The sequence below is a fragment of the Scyliorhinus torazame genome, chromosome 14 (genome assembly GCF_047496885.1).
Source record: "Scyliorhinus torazame isolate Kashiwa2021f chromosome 14, sScyTor2.1, whole genome shotgun sequence".
NCBI classification, from domain to species: domain Eukaryota; kingdom Metazoa; phylum Chordata; class Chondrichthyes; order Carcharhiniformes; family Scyliorhinidae; genus Scyliorhinus; species Scyliorhinus torazame.
The window spans coordinates 45,139,943-45,160,864 of NC_092720.1; the positions used below are offsets into that span (position 1 = coordinate 45,139,943).

Below are 20,922 nucleotides of genomic sequence, written 5' to 3' on the forward strand. Positions count from 1 at the left end.
CCTGTGGACCGGGCCAGCCAAAATGCCCGGGCCGTGGGCTTCTCTGCCGTGGCCGGGTTCCCCATGGTCCAGGGCGCGATCGATGGGATGCACGTCGCCGTGCGGCCACCTGCAGATAACAGGGCCGTGTTCACCAATAGGAAGGGGACCTATTAGATGAACATACAGGTGGTCTGCGACCACCGCATGATGATCCTGCAAGTCTGCGCCCGTTACCCAGGCAGTGGACACGACTCATACGAGTTGTCGCGGTCATCCATCCCCGGCATGTACGAGGGACGCCATCCCCGGCTGAGGGGCTGGTTGCTGGGCGACAGGGGCTACCCATTGCGATCGTGGCTGATGACGCCTGTAAGGAGGCCACGCAATGAGGCGGAGAACCGCTACAATGATGCCCATGTAGCGACAAGGGGAGTGATAGAGAGGTGCTTTGGCGTGCTGAAGATGCGTTTCAGGTGCCTGGACCTCTCTGGGGGCGCCCTCCAGTATCGGTCAGATAGGGTCGGCCGCATCATTGTGGTGTGCTGCGTCCTGCACAACATAGCCCAACAGAGGGGCGATGTGCCGTAGGCAGAGGAGGGCGGAGTGGAGGTGCAGCAGGAAGAGGCGCAGTCCTCCCCAGATGAGGGGGATGGGGGCAATGGTCAGGGCAGACGGGCTAGACACAGGCGGGTGGCTGTCCACTGTTACCGGCTGGCCCAGCGGGCACGGGACAGACTGATAGCCGCCCGCTCCACTGACTAGATGGGCGTGGGAATCGGGTAGTATGGCCACAGACTGCACACCATGGCAACAGCCGACCACCCACACCCCCCACCCATCCCCCCACCCATCCACCCACCCAGCACCCTCACCCCCCTCCCCAACCCCACCCACCCCACCCGCATGCACACCACCCCCCCCATTGCCGATCCACCTGCGGCACAACGGCCGGGCTCACACAGTTGCCGGTGGACGCGTGTCTATTGCAGGCCATGGAGGATGATGACAACCCACCCTGCGATGAGCTCCTGGCTCCACATCGTTGGACTATGTCTGACCCATGGCCACAGTACCACCATCCACCCGGACCTTCCCTGCATGCGGCTGTGACACTGCAGCGCACGGTCCCGTCCTCTGCCCGGGGGGATGTTGATGGCGGCCCAGGGGGAAGGGGGCAGACTCACCTGGGGCTGAGGTAAGACCACCCCTCACACACACACTTGAGCTCAATGTACATGACACCCCCCGCACGCTTTGGACAGAGCACAAAGGCAGCTTCTGTAGGTGTAACATTGACTTTCATCACCAAACGAGTTCATGCACGTGCCCTAGCCCCTAAAGCTCATCTGTGCACTGCACCCGTGTCAACTTACTCAGTGTCTAATTGTTTGGCCTTACGGGCCCTTTGACTACGTCTACGTGGTTCCCCAGATGGTACAGCAGAACTGGAGGTGGACTCCTGTGATTCCTGCCCTCTGACACTGGATCCCTTTGGCGGCCGTTTCCTGGGGCGTCCTGGCCTAGATGGGCCAGGCTGCGGCCCGGGCGACTGGGATGGCGAGCTGCCAGCCTGTCCTGCCCATTGCCCACCCGATGCACCTGGGACGGAAGGGGGGGGAGTCCGAGGTGTCGCGGTGTTCCCGGACCTCCCCTACAGGGGGACCCGGGACGGACCACACCACCTCCTCCTCCCTCGGGGTGCCCGATGGCCCCCAGGCCTCTACATGGGTGGGGGATGCGAACGGACTGGCCATCCGACGCCCCCCCGGCGTCTGGCGCTGCCAGTCCTGGAGGCCCGTGCTGGTATCGACAGGGGTCTGCAGGTTTGCAGCCATGGAGCCCAGGGGGTTGGCAAACCCTGCACAGAAAGCCCCAGGCCTTGCAAACCGTTCCCCATGTCTGACACCGTCGCACCCATTGCCTCCACCGCGGACGCCACCCGTGCGGTGTCGGCCTGGGTGGCATGCATGACCGGCACCACTTCCAGCTCCTGGACGCGGATGGACTCCTCCACCTGCGACTGCAGCCGCCACAAGCCGGCCGTCACCCTCTTCGCTCGGTCCGGGTCGGTGGTTGCATCGGAGCTATGTGTGGGTGTGGAAACTCCAGGAACCCGGGATCCATCTGGGCGGCAGATGTTCGCTTGGGCTGGGCTGCCCTCCGACCGCCCGGCCCCTCTGCTGCTCCTACCTCCACCTGCTGTACCGGGACGGCTGTGTTGTGCGCACCAGTGAGTGTACCAGACGCCTCATCACTAAAGTGCCCAACCGAGGTGAGTGTTTCTGCGATGGTGGAGGGTGTTGGTGACAGCAGTGGCGTTGTGTCGTGCTCTTCGTCCCACTCTGAGTCCATGGCACTTTGGGGTGGGGGTTCGTCTCCACCCATCCACTCTGAGTCACTGTCCGGTTTTTCGTCTTCCTGGGTAGTGCTGTCCCGGGTAGGGGTGTCCTGGGTAGTGCTGTCCCGGGTAGGGGTGTCCTGGGTAGTGGTGTCCTGGTTAGTGGTGACCTGGGTAGTGGTGTCCTGGGTAGTGGTGTCCTGGCTCGGATGTGACGGGGGCCTGTGGCTGCCCCCCTCGTCGCTGGGTGGCACACGCCTGCGTCGTCGCTCCTGCACGTGACGGGGGTGTCGTCTCCCTGTTGCTCCAGGTCTCTCCGTCTCCCGTGGTGTGCGAGGGGCATCCTGTGGGCGTCGCATGCCAGAGTGTCCGGGCCTCTCTGTCTCCCGTGGTGTGCGAGGGGCATCCTGCAGGCGTCGCATGCCGGAGGGTCCGGGTCTCTCCGTCCCCCATGGCCTCCGATGGGCATCCTGCAGGCGGTCTGCATCTGCGGGGATGGGCGCCTCGACGTTTGCTCCTGCGATACACAATGACGCATGCATGGTTAGACGCGCAGGCAGTGATCAGGTGATATGGGGGAGGGGGGATATGGGGGAGGGGGGATATGGGGACGGGCTGTCGGTGGCTCACTTGCTAGTACGCCCCCGACCTCTGCATCAGCATCCTCCCGGTCCTCAGGTCCGCCAGCCAGTTCCAGGGCCCTTTCCTCGTGTTCGGTCAGTGGCCTCTCATCAGCGGGGCCTCCTCCAGTCCTCACGTGCTCCCTATTGTTGTGTGCGCGCTTCTCCTGTGGCGAAGGGGGGTGGGTGGGGGTGGTGGCAGGGGTAAAATGCAACAGTGTTAGGCAGGTATATGAATGCACGCCATCGGTTGCGCATGCATTGCAGAGGTTAAGGTTAAGGCTGGATTCACTTGGGGATATGGGGGAGGGGGGATATGGGGGAGGGGGGATATGGGGGAGGGGGTGATATGGGGAGGGGGGATATGGGGGATATGGGGGGATATGGGGAGGGGGTGATATGGGGGGGATATGGGGAGGGGGATATGGGGAGGGGGTGATTGGGGGAGGGGGGATACGGGGAGAGGGGATATGGGGGATATGGTGGAGGGGGGTATGGGGGAGGGGGGATATGGGGAGGGGGGATATGGGGGAGGGGGGATATGGGGGGAGGGGGATATGGGGAGGGGGATATGGGGGATGGGGGATATGGGGGAGGGGGGATATGGGGGAGGGGGGATATGGGGGAGGGGGGATATGGGGAGGGGGGATATGGGGGAGGGGGGATATGGGGAGGGGGATATGGGGGATATGGGGAGGGGGGATATGGGGAGGGGGGATATGGGGAGGGGCGATATGGGGGAGGGGGGATATGGAGGAGGGGGGATATGGGGGAGGCGGGTTATGGGGGAGGGGGGATATGGGGGAGGGAGGATATGGGGGAGGGGGGATATGGGGGATATGGATATCGGGCAGGGGGGGAGGCTCACCCTGGCTGCTCTGACGAGGTCGTTCACCTTCTTGTGGCACTGGGTGCCTGTCCGTGGTGTCAGGGCCGCAGCGGTGACGGCCTCTGCCACCTCCCTCCACAGACGCCGGCTGTGGCGTGGGGCAACTCTGCGGCCGAGCCCGGGATACAGGGCGTCCCTCCTCTGCTCCACTGTGTCCAGGAGCGCCTCCACATCCCGTGACTGGAACCTCGGGGCTGAGCAGCGGCCAGCCATCCAGTCGGGTGTTCCGGTCGGGTGTTCCGGTCGGGTGGGGGGAGCAGCGCGGCCTTATGAGCCGTCACGCCGTGCGGCGTGTATGACGCTGCACGGCGTGAACCACGTGCGCAAGCGCGGATCCCGTCACGTCGCTGCTAGCCCATTTCGGGCCGGAGACTTTTGAACCATTTTTCCGACGTGACGCAAGTCAGAGTTGCGCCGTTTTTTGCGCCGATCAGCGGACTTTGCGCCGATAACGGAGAATTTCGCTCCTGGGCTGCATTCTTAGGCTGCACCAGCCGCAAGATCAGCATGGACGGGACGCAGACCATGTAAAGGTCCATTGACCTCGGGCGGAAATTTCCGGCTGCCGGGCAGGCGTGGTTGAAGAATCCCGCCCTCTGTTTCATTTCCATTATATCGCGCCATAAATCTGGGTGAATACTGATGTGGATCTTTTTGGGGAGAATTGCACCCCATATTTTCAAAAATAATGTGGTCTCATAATATCCTGAGTAGACATCATCCGAGTACAACAATGATGAGCCTGGGAGATTTGGGCACTGGATTCAGCTACAGCAGAATGGTTGCTTCCTGGCAGTATCTCCCTTCTTTTGGCACTTCAGATGATTTGGAGGTTTGACAGGAATAGCAGCTTTCACAACCAGCTCACTGAACACACTTCTACTGCTGTCAGCATCTCAGATCTGGCAGTGTACCAGACCATCAATGGCAAAACACACTCCATTTCCTTTAAATAATCCATTAATATTCATTAGCGCTCTCCCACAATAGCTAATTACAGACTATTCCAAATCCCTGAAAGTAATATTTAGGAAAGAATGCCCAATCCAACAGAAGGTTTCATTTTGTTAGGTGAATTTTCAGGCAATTTGAAATTTACTGCCACCCAACCTTTCAGGATAATAATAACTTTTCCCAAGAAGGTTTGCAATTACTATAAATATGGAAAGTAATAAAATTGCATTGAGCTCTCAACAACTATTTAGGGTAAAGTGAAGATAAATGGGTTAAAGTCCTCCATTATAAGCCATAGTCCCAGATGACTGCTTTTCCCTTTGAGGGAGAGAGCTGGTTGGTGGTGATTTAACCTGAGGATCACCACACCTCAGGCGAGGGGCAAGGTTCAGAAGTCGGGGTCTTCTCGAATAACCTCAGCCGGTACGGGAATTGAACCCGCGCTGCTTGCCTTGCATCACAAACCAGTTGTCCAACGAACAGAGCTAAACCAGCCCTCAGTATAATAATGGAACAAACTGACATTGGAGTCCTTCAATCACGATGGTCGTCAAAAGTGATTCGATGGAAAGGTGAAATCATACAACACAGAAAAAGGGCCATTCGGTCCATCATTCTGTGCTAGCTCTTTAAAAGAGCTGTTCAATTAGTCCCACAAATTAGTCCCACAAATATATCCCGGGCGGGATTCTCTCAGCCCGGGGCCGGGCCGGAGAATCGCCGCGACCAGCGCGAATCGCGCCCCGGTGCCCGACGTGGCACGTGATTCTCCACAGTGTGGAGAATCGGCGCCATTGGCACCGGCGTGGTTGGCACACCGCCGGTCGGGGGCCGTTCTACGCGGCCGGCCCACCGATTCTCGGCCCGGGATGGGGCGAGCGGCTGTCGTGAAAACGGCGAGTCCCGCCGGCACCGTCCACACCTGCACTCAACCGGCGGGACCTCGGTGTGGAAAGGTCGGAGGGCGACCTGTGGGGTGGGGGGTGGTTCCGACCCCCGGGGAGGGGGCCTACGATGTGGCCTGGCCCGCGATCGGGCCCACCGATCGGCAGGCCGGCCTCTCTGGTTGGGGGTCTCCTTTCCTACGCGCCGGCTCATGTAGCCCTGTGCCATGTTGGATCAGGGCCGGCACATTGAAGGAAGCCACTGCGCTTGCGCGCGTTGGCGCTGGTGGCACTGCACATGCGTGGATCCCGCGCCGCCCAGTTCGCGCCGGGATCAGCCGCTGGAGTTTACGACGGCGTGGACACTCTGCCGCAGGGTTAGAGAATCCCGCCTCCATAAACTCTGACAGTTTCTCATTTAAAAACATTTGTAGCATTTATTATTATTATAAAAGATTTATTTTTCTGAAATGACAATAGAAACGATCAAGCACAATACTTGGGCAGCACGGTAGCACAAGTGGATAGTACTGTTGGTTCACAGCGCCCGAGTCCCAGGTTCGATTCCCCGCTGGATCACTGTCTGTGCGGAGTCTGCACGTTCTCCCCGTGTGTGCGTGGGTTTCCTCCGGGTGCTCCGGTTTCCTCCCACAGTCCAAAGACGTGCAGGTTAGGTGAATTGGCCATGATAAATTGTCCTTAGGGACCAAAAAGGTTAGGAGGAGTTATTGGGTTACAGGGATAGGGTGGAAGTGAGGGCTTAAGTGGGTCGGTGCAGACTCGATGGGCTGAATGGCCTCCTTCTGCACTGTATGTTCTATGTACACTTTTAAAAAGATATATGGTTCTATGAAACCCAGGTCTGCAGGGGAGCATGGTAGATTCAGCTTTCACATGGACCCGACTGTCTCCAGATTAGCAGCATCACGTATTCTATTTCCCCATCATGCTGATCGTTCTAATATTCAACAGCCACAGGAGAAGGAGTGAAATGGCCTTGTTGAGTGTAACAGATGAATGGGATGGTGGAGACTTTCTCTCTCTTATAATGCAGTAACAAACAAGCCTAAATATACTGAAAACAGCTTTCAAAGTTACATAACCACAGCCAGGCACAAATGGTCTCCTGTGCATGACAGTACATGACAGTAAAATGGGAAGCAGAGTGCCAATTAAAAAAATTATGTAATGGCCATCACCAATCCATTCCTTATTTTGTTTTCAAATTCTGGTAATTCTGCAATTGCTATGATAGGAATGTCTAATTTATTCCAATTAATGCATTCACAACAGGTAACAATCTCTATCTCAAAAAAGCAGCTGCAACTAAAATTGATGAAGACAAAAGGTTAGCATTGTTAAATTATTTTCAGGAAAATGGAAAGGGGCGGCACGGTGGCTAGCAGTGGTTAGCACTGCTGCCTCACAGCACCAAGGACCCGAGTTCGATTCCAGCTTTGGGTGACTGTCTGTGTGGAGTTTGCACATTCTCCCTGTGTCTGTGTGGCTTTCCTCCCACAGTCCAAAGATGTGCAGGTTAGGTGAATTGGCCATGATAAATTGCCCCTCAACGCCCAAAGATGTGCGGGTTGCGGGGAGAGGACAGGAGAGTGGGCCTCGGTGAGGTGTTCTTTTGGAGGGTCGGTGCAAACATGCTGGGCTGAATGGCCTCCTTCTGCACTGTAGGGATTTTATGGTAAAGATTTTTCAACAGTAGACGTAGATGGTGGCAACAGCCATGTGCAGGTTGACTGTGATACTAGCTGATTATTGTTGCATGCTTTCTTTATCTTGTTGGTCATCAAGCGACATTGGGAAAGATTTTCGTTACCGAGGCAGGGATGTTGAATCAAGAAATTGCTGGACTCGGTTGCCCCTGTGGACACGATATTTTCTCCCCAAAGGTGGTGCTGTGATCAAGTTGGGCTTGGCAACCTCAGGGCCGGATGGGTTCACCGTGGAGGATGATAAGAAGTTCAAGGACAAGTTGGTGCCGCTGATGGTGGGGATGTTTGAGGAGGCGATAGGTAGGGGGGCATTACTACAAACAATGAGACAGGCTTCGATCTCCCTGCTGTTAAAAAAGGACAAGGACCCGGCTGAGTGTTTGTCTATAGGCCCATTCCCTTAGTTAATGAAGGTACTGGTGGCAAGCTTGGAGGGGTGCCTCACGAAGGTGATTGGAGAGGAACAGACAGGTTTCGTGAAGGGCAGACATCTGTCCTCGGGTGTTAGAAGGTTGTTAAATGTGGTCATGACGACGACCGATGGGAAGGAGACGGAGGTGGTGGTGGCGCGAGATGCAGAGAAGGCGTTCGACTAGGTAGAGTGGGGGTACTTGATGGTGGATCTAGAGAGATTTCAGATGAGGCCGAAGTTCATGGTGTGGGTACAGCTGCTTCATAGGGAACCGATGGCGAGTGTTCACACCAATGAGTGTTCACACGAATAACATGAGTTTGGGTACTTTGTTCTGCACAGGGGCACGAGGCAGGGGTATCCTATGTCTCCCCTGCTGTTTGCATTAGCGAGCACAGTGGATAGCACTGTTGCTTCACAGCTCCAGGGTCCCAGGTTTGAATCCCGGCTTGGGTCACTGTCTATGTGGAGTCTGCTCCAGTTTCCTCCCACAAGTCCCGATAGACGTGCTGTTAGGTAATTTGGACATTCTGAATTCTCCCTCTGTGTATCCGACCAGGCGCCGGAATCTGGCGACTACGGGCTTTTCACAGTAACTTACTGCAGTGTTAATGTAAGCCTACTTATGACAATAAAGGTTATTATTGTAGCCATTAGCCATTGCTCTAAGGAGTTCGGGGTTGTGGATAGTGAGAGGGGGTTTTTGTACAAGGACGATTTACTGCTGTATATCTCAGAGCCGTGTGCGTCGGTGGGGAATATAATGGGGCTGTTCCAAAGATTCGGGTTGTTCTCGGGTATAAATTAAACCTGGAAAAGAGTGAATATTTTATGGTGCCATAGCTGGGAGCGGGACGGGAGTGGGAGGGGGGGGCGCTATTCCATAGGGCAGCAACCCAGTTCAGGTATTGGGGGAGCAGGTAGCACGTGATTGGACGGGGGTGGAGGGGCCTCCGTAGGTATAATTTTACCAGTCTGGTGGGGAGGGCGAAAGCCGACTCGGCAAGATGAGGCAACCTCCCTCTGCCGCTGGTGGGCCAGATGCAGGCAGTCAAAATGAATGTGCTACCCCAATTTCTGTTCTTCTTTCAGTGCCTGCCGATCTTTTTATCCAAGTCTTTTTTCAAGAATGTGGACAAGGTGGTCACCTTGTTTATCTATGAGAGGAAGATAGCCAGGGTTAGGAAGGGGTCCCACAGAGAGGGAGACAGGCAGTGGGGTTGGGCCTCCCAAGTGTATTATATTATTTCTGGTCGGCGAACGTGGAGAAGGTGCGGGGTTAGGTTGTTGGGGGGGGGGGGGGGGGGATGAGGAGGAGTGGGGAGGGGGAGGGAGGCGGGGGGAGGCTGGGGACGGGGGAGGGAAGAGTCCTGGTGGGGTTAAATGGAAGAAAGCATGTGCAGGGAGTTGGGATTGAGGATGCTGGCAATGTCCCCGGGCAAGTATTCGAGGAGTCCGGTGGTGGTGGCAACATTGAAGGTCTGGAGGCAGTTTAGACAGCACTTTAAGCTGGGGGCTGGGTCGGGGGGAATGCCGATTAGGGGGAATCATAAGTTCGAGCTGGGGCGGGAGGGTGAAAGGTTTCGGAGATGAGAGGAGAGGTGGATTAAGATAGTGAAAGATTTTGGGCGGCATTTGGTCGAAGAATCCCCGGGGGGGACGGGATTCACGCCACGCCGCTCGGGAGCCGTTGGCAGCGGCCCCCCCCCCCCGGAAATTCTCTGGGCCCCGATGGGCCGAGCGGCCATCCGTTTTTGGCCAGTCCCGCCGGCATGGGGACTTTGTCCCCAGAAGGGAGAATCCCGGCCCTGTTCTTGGGAGGATGATTTGCAAAGCTGAAGGTGTTGGGGGAGAAGTATGGGTTGGCACAGGAGGAAGGGTTCAGAATTGCTCGCAGGCGGATCCTGCTGGGGTGGAGGTCAGTTTCTACACCCTGTGACTCAGCGTGGCAGGGGGGTCTGTTGGAATTTTTAACCCTGGAAAAAATGAAATGTGAGCTAAGGAGAGTTTGTTGCCATTGATCACCAGTGGGCTGTGGGGGAGGGAGGGAGTGGGGGTGGGGGCTTTAGTTTGTTATCTCTGTTTTTAACTTATACTTTTGTTGAATCTACGAGTCGAGGTTATAGGCTGTATATTGGAGGGGCCGTTGTTCTTTGTTTGTTTTTCCTTTGTTTCTGGTCTGTATGATGAAAATGTGACCAAAAAAAAGATTTTTATAAAAATATGCAGTGTGGCGTGCTCAACTCCAGTTTGCCTGTTAATTCTTACTTACCTCATCTTAATGCTGAATGTTAGAGAATAAGATAGATATTATAATTTGTTTTACTTTTCCAACTTTGTAAAGTAAAGCTTACTTTTGTTTGTTTAAAACTGTAGAATCTTATGGCTTTATTCTTCTCGTGGGTAACTGGAATTTCAAACCTTTGGCTGAATTCTCCGTTTGGGAGCCCGCCAAACTAGTATCGCTGCCAAGCGGCGCTCCTTTCACCAGCTGGCACGAGGAGTGGCGCCCAGGAGTAATTTACTCTCCATTTCCATGGAAATGTATGCATGGCGGGGAGCTCTCGGCACATTGTTCTGAATCCCACTATTGGGCCGGCACTTTGAACGGATGGCCCGACACTGAGGTCCGGTGATTGGCCCCCCTCTCCCCCCATAGCACAACTCCTGCCCCCAACCGCTGACAAGTAGGGGCATCAAAACCATGAAACGTTTTAATAAAATTAATTTGGAGAAACTATTTCGTCTGGTAGCCAGAAGTCACAGATTTAAGCTGATTGGTAAAAGCACCAGAGGCGACATGAGGGATTTTTTAACTATCTGAAAACGCGTTGGAAGCATATTCAATCATATCGAATAACATAATCAAAAGAGAATTGGGTCAGTGACTGAGGGGAACAGAAATGACATTACTACGGGGAAATATCAAGGCAGTAATAGGATTAACTGAATACTGGTATAGGCACGATGGGCCGAATGGCCGTCTCTATGCTGCATCATTCTATGGGTGTGATTTTCCGACCCCTCCCGCGGATAGGAGCTTCGGTCCTGCCGAAGGCAACGTCCCATGGAGGGATCCCTGGTCACGTCACGGGCAAGCAGTGCAAAACGCTGTTGACGTCAGGGGGACTAGAAGCCGGTAGCCAATGAAGAGCCACGTCCGCTGCAAGAAAGCACACTGCGCGGGGGTGGGGGAATCCCTCCTTATGGATTTTGTGCTGCTTTGATAATACCTCATTAATCTGAACTGCCTTTCTTGGGTATTTTAACGCAGGCATTGAGCCAGAGGCTTCAGTTTCCTGGCTAAACACATGGGGCGGGATTCTCCCTTCTGTCCCCACACTCGCCAGAAAACGGGCGAGAATCACTCCGGGCTTTTTCCTCGAAGGTCCAGGGTGATTCTCTGTTTTCCGGGGGGGGCTAGCAGAGCCCCGGCATGCGTCCCGTTGCTCTGGCTGCCGGCGGGGCCATGCTAGCTAGACCGCGCGGGCCGTGCATGTGCACGGCGGCCCACCTCGCCGCGGGCGCCACCGACATGGCGGAGCCGCACAGCAGGCCCGCGCGGAGGAAGGTAAGTCCCTCCCCGATCGCGATGGCCCGCTGATCGGTGACCCCCGATCGCAGGCCTGGCCACCGCTGAGGCCCCCCCGGAGTCAGATACACCCGACCCCCACCAGGACCGTCACCGCGGCCGCGGGTCCGAGCTCCCGCCGGGTGGTGCCACATGTAAACCACGCCAGCGGGAGTTCGGCCAGTCGACTGCGGAAAAAAGGGCCGCGGAGGCCTGTTCCGATTGCCCCCGACCGGCGCCGTGTCGACCGCGCGCACGGGACCACGGCAAATTGAAAGTGGTCATTAGGATTTGCTGGTGGCTTTCCAACCAAGAAAATACCACATAAAACAAGCAGCATTATTTTCCTGATGCTCGACCTCTCCTTCGGAGGATGGATAATACTGGATGTACCTCCTGGCAAGTCAGCATGAGACTCCCCATTAATTATTATCAGCAGTATCACCGACTCCAAAATCTTTCATGTCACAGCTCTCAATTTGGCAGTCGCTTACAATTTATTCCACTCAAATGAACACTGAATGCAATCTGAGTGCCCCAGAGGCACGGAATATTAGTGCACTGTTAAATTGGATCACAAAGTGGTAGGATATGAGCTCTTCACTTGATTATTTAGAGCATTTATGGGTCAACCATCCTGCAAACTGGCAGGGTGGGGTGGGGCCGGGTGGTGGAGATTCAACGACAGCCAAGCTTTGCTGACCTTTTGTAAGATGTTAAGAGAACAAATTCAGCTCACCCAGAAAGATTTTGGAGCTCTTTAAATGTGATTTCATCGGCCAAGAACTTCATCCGATTCAGACAAATGATTAATTTTGAAACAACAAAAAAGAAGCTAAATGATATTGAGGGAAAGATTTCCTCCCCGTGACGGACTGATGTACATTACATTAAATTACGAAGCTACTTTACTATGTTCATTCGTGGGAGTTCAGTGTCTGCTGAAATTTAAGGGGGCAAAATTGAATAACCCCCCAAAACGAGCATAAGGAATGTGATGCCTGATTAACTTGTGACCATTGCTTGAAATTCAGGCATCATCCATGTCCGTGCTGCCTGGGTTATGAGAATAACTGATTTTCACCAAGCTACTCCTAGTAGAATGATTGGGGTGAGGTGCTGCTGATCAAGATGAATGATGATAAATGGGATCTCAATGGAAAGCATTCCTTGTCTCTCATATCTCAACTGTTGCCTCTCCTCAGCCAATTTCTTACATGCTGCCTCGTCTCCTGATGGCCAGTCTTACCCGGCACAGGTCCAGGTTGAGCAGGCTTTGGCATGAGAGGTCATCGGCCAAAAGCGCCTGAGCAGGGGAATGGTGAGCCTGCCTCTATCCCTACTGAAGCCACCAAACTGAACCACTTGGAAGCAGGAGAAAGCATAAGTTAAAGAATTTATAGTTTACCAGAAACCTGCACGTAATTATTTAATCAAATGGTCTCTGGCTTCCCCCACTCAGAATCTGACCTCACACAAAGGATGGTCAGCTCTCTCTGATCAACCTCCTGATTGAACCCCTCTGCTTCACTCTCCACCAATCAACTCACCTTCTGCAGTCGACCAACCACCTCTCCAGATCACCCTGCGCCCTGCTGTCTGACCCAGCCCCTCACTCGCCCATCAAACCCCTGGCCGATCTGTCACACATTAGTAATCATTCCTCCCCCCCACTTTTCCTGAAGCTCTCTGGAGAGGTTGCACAGAGTTGCAAAGCGTTCTCCTGACTTTAGAGACTGGGTTCCCAGCTCATGAGAATCTACTCCGATCACACCCATCTCTAACCTAACTGAGTTCTGTTACTTGTGAGACAGGTATCGTGCTTGTGAGACAGGTATCGTACTTGTGAGACAGGTATCCTACTTGTGAGACAGGTATCCTACTTGTGAGACAGGTATCCTACTTGTGAGACAGGTATCGTGCTTGTGAGACAGCTAACCTACTTGTGAGACAGGTATCTTATTTGTGAGACAGGTATTCTACTTGTGAGACAGGTGTCCTACTTGTGAGACAGGTATCTTACTTGTGAGGCAGGTATCGTACTTGCGAGACAGGTATCGTACTTGCGAGACAGGTATCGTACTTGCGAGACAAGTATCGTACTTGCGAGACAAGTATCGTACTTGCGAGACAAGTATCGTACTTGTGAACCAGATATCGTACTTGTGAAATAGGTATCGTCCCTCAGACAAGTTACTTATGGAGGTTCAACATAGCTAAAGCACCAGAAACTTGTTTCACATCTGTTGATAAAACCTCTGGACACATTTCTATTGATTATTGGGCCTCCTGATTCAGAAATCATTATGCCTAGTCAGTGAATATTGGTACATTTTATGTCATTGATGAGTTTATAATGGTGCAATTAATACAATTTCCAGAGATAATTTTTACTCTTCTAAGTTCCTATTGAAACTATGGGCTGGATTCTTCTGCCCCGTCCGCCGCAAGAAAGCCACAGGTGAGCTGCTTACAATGGAGAACTCCATTGACGTTGGGCTGGATTCTCCAGTCGCCGGGCGGACGCGGCTGGAGAATCGCACCCTATATCATAGTTATTACTTTAAACATTCATCCCCTCCACATGCTTGCCTGTGTACCATCTCCAAGATAAACAGCAGCAACTCAACAACGCTTCTTCTTCGACAGAACTTCCCATACCCGTAACCTCTGCCACCTAGAAGAACAAAGACAGCAGGAGGATGGGAATGCTACTACCTACAAGTTTACCCACAAGTCACATACCATCCTGACTTGGAGATATATCGCTGTTCATTCATTGCAACTGTGTCAAAATTCTGGAACCTCTGAGCACTGTGAGTGTGTCTACACTTCACAGACTGCAGTGCTTCAAAAAGGAGGCTGACCATTACAAAGAACAAAGAACAATACAGCACAGGAATAGGCCCTTCGGCCCTCCAAGCCTGTACCGGACATGATACCAACCTTTGCCAAAACCCTCAGCACTTCCTTGTGTCGTATTCCTCTATACCCATCCTATCGACGTGTGTGGTAGTCACCACTAGTTGTATTACATGTATTAGGGCACTGCCCGTATAATAGAGGTACATGGGTAAATCCCTGCCTGCTGGCTCCGCCCAGTAGGCGGCGTATAAATGTGTGCGCTCGCCGGTGCTGCAGCCATTCTGGTTCCAGCTACAGGAGGCACAACATTTTGCTCAATAAAGCCGCGATTATTCCACTGCTCTCGTCTTTGTGGTAATTGATAGTGCATCAACATGTTTGTCATGATGCCTGTTGAACACCGTTAACCTATCTGCTTCCACAATCTCCCCTGGCAATGCATTCCAGGCACTCACCACGCTCTAAGTAAAACACATGCCGCGCACATCTCCTCTAAACTTTGCCCCACGGACCTTAAACCTATGCCCCCTGGTGACTGACCCCTCCACCCTGGGAAAGAGTGCCCGGCCATCCACTCTCTCCATGCCCCTCATAATCTTGTAGGCCTCTATCAGGTCACCCGTCAATCTCCGTCTTTCTAATGAAAACAGTCTGAGTCTATTCAGCCTCTCCACGTAGCTAACTACCTTTTCAAATGACGTTAAAGGTGAGCAACAAATGCTGGCCTTGCCAGCAATACACACATCCCATAACGAAAAAAAGTAATCAATATGATCAGATTCTGGTTCTGTCAGATTGACACAGCTCCATATCTTATTACAACTATGATTCAGACCTGGATTCAAGAAAAGGTTGGCAAAGGAAATATCACCATAGCTGCCCTGACCCTGGGTAACCTCAGATAGAATTCTGCTACTTATGAACAAGAACATTTGATATAATTTTGCTATTTTTCTTTTTTAATGTGTTCTTCACTTCTTTCAGCTGCTTATTAAAAAAATAATTGCCATTTTCCTCTCCCTACATACCTTTACATCACTTAATCTTACAACCTTATTGCTCCCTCCAGCTGCGTGGAGTCTGCTGACTGCTTTACTTTATAGCAGTACCTGGAATGAAGTTACAGACTGGAATCTAATTGAAAGGTTTGGCCAATTGATATATGGAATAATAATGGATAACTTGGAGAATGGTAAAGGCTGGAATCCAAAAGAGGGAATCCTATTGTTCGTTTAGGGAATAAAAGACGGCTGGAAGTGAGTTGCTTCCCGTGATCTAACTGAAGAGACCAAATAATGTAAACCATCAAATTGCTCCATTGTGCTGCTTTTTAAATCTGTTTTATTGTATTTGAGGAGTGGTCTCTCCCTAGGTGCTGATAACTCGTGTATTTTGTCTTTGACGTGTGATTACATTCATAACGGCATAGCTATTACATTGTCCAGAAGTAATTCTTAGATCCTCAGCATAAAATTATTTGAACAGAATTTGTTTGCTAGCTGTCAGCTCCCATCTATTCTGGAGCTGTGCAATTGCCTGCTGTGTGGTGTCTACAAGAAATCGCAAGTCACATATGGAGTGCATTTTGCGTTGAAGTGGTAAGATTATTTACCTTTTTACATGCTGTGATGGAGCTCCCTGTAGCGCATGTGGAGCTTTCTGCTTCACTGCCTGGAATTGTTTCAAAGTGATCTGCGAGTTGGCGCATTTGTGAGGCTTCAAATTCACTGCAATAGAAGAAAGATAATGGATGTAAAATACTGAGACTAAACTGGTACATTTTTATTGCAGGTTCTATTGGAAGCACCGGCTTTTCCTTTTGTCTGGTTGTTAAGAGCTTATTACCTGCAATTCTTTCCATTAGCATGCAAATAATATTCCAGTTTATGTGGAAGATAGGGCCTATTTATAATGACCTTGATCTCTGATTCAAACAACACGATCTGAACACAGGGGGCTAAAATTCATTTCGGCTCAATTTAATGCCCTGACGCAGCACTGCGTAGCCTCTTGTTTTGCCTCAAGTTTGGGGTCTAGATGGAGGTTCTTTAGGGTTTGTCAGTCACCTTAAGAATGCTAACATCGACTGTTACTCATAAAAAAGCATTCTTGTTTATTTACAGATTTATGTACACCTCAGTACTCTACACGAGGTTATATTTTTGTTTCCCACCAGTACTCGGTCTCCTAGTCATATAATATTGCATCATAGTTACATCAGTAGTAACATCAGTATCAGGTGCTCCTGATGTTACCCCTTTACTCTTTGCCTCTTAGCTTGTGGCCCAACCAGAAAGTTTTGAGGCTGGCCCGATACTGGGCCTCAGGCCTCACTTAACAATTTAGACAACCTGTCATGCCTCTGGAGTCAGCTTGGCCACTTCAGAAAAGTATTGAAAGCTGCTTGCCATGCTGGCCAAGGCTCTCAGGTAGGTCTTAGGGGGTGGGAAGAACAGCAGGAGGCAGATGACCACTGTCAGTAGGATTGCTGTGGAAGTGAGTAGCACCACTCCAGGTCTCTCCTTGTTGGTGGTTGCAGTTTCCGAAGCTGCACCCGTGACCGAAAGACTTGAGTGGAGGCATGGTAATGAAGCACAAAAATACAAGTCTTGCTTTGATCGGTATCTCTTTTAGTGCATTGCTTGGCATAGAAAAGACATCAATGGAATGCTCCAACACTGCAACTTAACTTCTTTGATGAAAAGATTAACAAACTAGGTATACAGAGCAGAATAGTAGCAGTACAATCAATACCTAATTATGCTTTATTGACCAGGGCAATAGTTCATTAAATGTGAAAATTAAGAACATTGTTTCAATAGAAATAAGCTCTCTGTGACAGCACCAATTGGTACACCATTATATCGTGCCACAAAGGGAACACATGCGTTTGCTTAAGCAAAGGAGGAAAGGAAAATACGTTTTTTTTACCACAATAAAAGAACAAGCCCTCAAGAATTATGATCAGATCTCATTGGTTACATCAGGGACACATCTATTGACACCTTCCATCACTGGGCTCACCATTTTTTTGTGGGGTCAGTGGGAGAAGTTAGAAGAAAATGGAGAGAAAGTAAATGGCTTTTTCCACCGCCTCCCTTATGACAGCCTCCGTCCTTACTCATTGCCCTCTGCTACATGAATCCTGACTTGTTGCCTGATCTTTTGGTTACCATTACTCACAGCCTTTCTATTCTTCACTCCATCCTTCCCCACTCTCGCTCTGTGTGAACACTGTTTCGCTCTTTAATAATGACCTTCACTGTCATTCAGCTCTTTGTCTATACTGTTTGTCTCCTTTCTCTCATGGCTGTTTTCATTAAATGTAAAAGTCATCTGCACCTGTTAAAAATTTGCTTATTTCAGATAACCATATATCTGATCCATACATATAATCCCACAGCATTAAATTCCTCCCTACTCATTTCCATTACAAAGGACTAAACTTGTAAATATTCACTCCTGTTTGGTAGACAATTTCCTTTCTCATTCATTCAGTCAAATTCCAGCGTACCCACTCTCTCATAGCTAGTCCTATTGCACAGCATTTGAGTGGACATACCCCTCTACAATTTATTACCAGGGCATAGAATTCCAATTGGCCAAATCACATAATTGCTCCTTTTTTTTAAACCTTCAAGTGACCACAATTACGTAAAATCGTTTGCACTGAATTGAGTTGCAAAGGGCGAACAATCTCTGTTTCTTCTGAATACTGCTGACAACAAAACTAATCACACATTAACATCTAGGTTAAATAACCAGGCCAAAGTAATATTTCATGATGTGTTTCAAGGTCTGATTTGGAGTTCCACTGTTGCCTGATTGGAATTATTTTAAATTAAGTTAAAGCATTCTTTAATATGATCATCTGCTGTAAAGAATTATAAATTAGTCTTATAGAATTAGTGTGAATCACTCCATTTCCTATTTCTTTTTAATTCTTTGTAAATAAATTTAGAGTACCCAATTCTTTTTTCCAATTAAGGGGCAATTTAGCGGGACTAATCCACCTACCCAGCACATCTTTTTGGGTTGTGGGGGTGAGACCCATGCAGACACGGGGAGAATTTGCAAACTCCACACGGACAGTGATCTGGAGCTGGGATCGAACCTGGGTCCTCAGCGCTGTGAGGCAGCAGTGCTAACCACTGAATCCCCGTGCTGTCCGTTATTTCCTTTTTCTTTGTAGTTCACATAATTTGAATAAACCAGATCACTATCCCGCTCATTCTTTCACTTTGCACATAGTGGTCCATTAGCATGCTATGAATGGCTTTTTTGTGCAGTTAAGCTTCCAGTCACCAATGAAGTGATTACAAAACTCATCAGTGAGAAATTGATATGAATTCCAGGGAGTCTAATATCTACTCTTAAATTCTGCAGAGCCCTGTTTCCATCAAAGCACTGGCTTGATTTGCTTGTCACTTGAAGAATAATACTTGTGCTGGAAAGACGTCTTAACAGATGAAATCGGTGTGGCAGTACTGATTCATTCATGCATACTGAAGTCAAGAAAAAAAAAAGAGTTTCCAATTAGTGCGCAACAAACAGCTTGAAATTAACCGGAGCGGAACTGAAATGTTTCCGGATCCCAGGTTCTGAGACCCAAAGTGGAAATGGGACCTAAACCAATTCATACTTACCTTTGCTGTGTGTCTCCTGTAATCCCTCACCTCGAAATTATCCACGTCATAATTATCATAACCCCATCTCCCATCCAATCATTGCTAAATAGCAGGCAGCAGCATATTTTAGATGTATAATCAATTTTGTGTGAAATCGCAGATTTTGGGTAAGCACTCGGTCTTTGCTCAGTTTGAATTAGTGAACAAGTGATTAATTGAATTTGAGCACAGATGTGCAAAGTAGCTGTTTTAGAAACTACTATTTATAGCATTCGCCATCAAAGGATAATTCCTGTTGCAAGCGTCCATTTCTTGGTAAACTAGTAATGTGTTTAAAGAGATTCCGCTGTAATTTCCTCAGTGTGAAAATAAGTCACTGAAACAATTCCATGGGCTTTGCGGACAGGGCACCTCTTTCAGCAGATACAGCAGAAGGTCAGTGAACGATCAGGAAAATAATCTACAGTGAACACAATGAAAGTTAAAACACGTTTGATGTGTTGGGTACTCTGCTACACAGACGAACCAACATGGTTGCGAATGGTACAACTCAGTTTTATTGCAAACATTTATTTACAGTGGTAAACTGGTTACTGAGGTTCGATCATAACCCTAGAATCTGTGGACCTATTCCTAATACTATCTTGAAGTGGCATTCAGCACATGGTGGATGTCTGAGTGGCTTGCTGTGAGCTCTGTGCCCTGAGCTGTCTCCTGCTGGAATGCTCAGGAAGTGTCATGTTCTCTGTTTTGTCCTGTGTATGCTCTTGCCTGTGATTGGCTGTGGTGTTGTGTGTGTGTTGATTGGTCCGTTGATCTGTCCATCAGTATGTATGTGATATGTTTACCTGAATATCATGACAACGTTAACTATTGTGAATACATGGCTAATGGATAATACCTGAATTGATAAAGACGCTCAAATTATTTTCCGACACTTGCCCCTGCATGTGATTAGATGATGCTATTACTAAATTTTATTTCAATTCAACAGACTTCGCCAGAAAATTTCATTATCATTGAACATTTTGAAATCAGTTTATTTGCAAGTCTGACTGGATTTTATCTTTCTTCGTGGTTGCTATGGTGATAAGTCCATGGGATGTCCCCATTATCAGGATGACATGGATGATCCTGCAAGAAAGAGTTCGCCATATGTTCAATAATCAATAATATCTAGTGAGTGACCAGTAATCAAACCAGATGGCATGTTGAAATTGCACCCAATGCAAAAGCTTCTGGAATATCAGAATTTCAAGTCAGAAACATCTATGGGCACCGACCGGAAACAAGGGAAAACACAGCCCTGTTGACCTGCAAAGCCCTCCTTACTAACATCTTGGGGCTTGTGCCAAAATTGGGAGGTGTCTTACAGACTAGTTAAGCTACAGCCTGACATAGTCATCCTCACAGAATCATACCTTACAGACCATGGGCGGGATTCTCCGACCCCCCCCCCCCCCCCCCCCCCCCGCCGGGTCGGAGAATCGCCGGGGGTTGGCGCGAATCCCGCCCCCGCCGTGTCCCGAATTCTCCGCCACCAGAGATTTGGCGGGGGCGGGAATCGCGCTGGGCCGGTCGGCGGGCCCACCCCCGGCGATTCTCCGGCCCACAATAGGCCGAAGTCCTGCCGCTGCCAACCCTCTCCCGCCAGCGTGGATTAAACCACCTACCTTATCGGCGGGAGCAGGCGGGCCGGGTCCTTGGGGGGGGGGGGGGCGCGGGGTGATCTGGCCCCGGGGGGTACCCCCACAGTGGCTTGGCCTGCGATCGGGGCCCACTGATCCGCTGGGGGGGGCCTATGCCGTGGGGGCACTCTTTTTTTTCTGCCTTCGCCATAGTCTTCACCATGGCGGAGGCAGAAGAGACCCCGTTCCCTGCGCATGTGCGGGGATGACGTCAGCAGCCGCTGACGCTCCGAGTTACACAGGCTGGCGAAGTCCTTTCGGCCCTGTCTGGCGTGGCGCCAAAGGCCTTCCACGCCAGCCGGTGGAGCGGAAACCACTCCGGTGCGGGCCTAGCCCCTCAAGGTGAGGGCTTGGCCCCTAAAGG

The 20,922-nt window shown here is 50.8% G+C and overlaps 1 protein-coding gene across 4 annotated transcripts in view; it reads right to left on the reverse strand.

Moving 5' to 3' along the window:
- sphkap (SPHK1 interactor, AKAP domain containing) overlaps positions 1-20,922 on the reverse strand; it is a 667,284-nt gene that overhangs the window by 112,568 nt on the left and 533,794 nt on the right. For all 4 annotated transcript variants that reach the window (XM_072474078.1, XM_072474074.1, XM_072474075.1 and 1 more), the window contains one exon: positions 15,855-15,969. In XM_072474078.1, the coding sequence (XP_072330179.1) occupies positions 15,855-15,969 (115 nt within the window). The remainder of the gene's footprint in view (positions 1-15,854; positions 15,970-20,922) is intronic.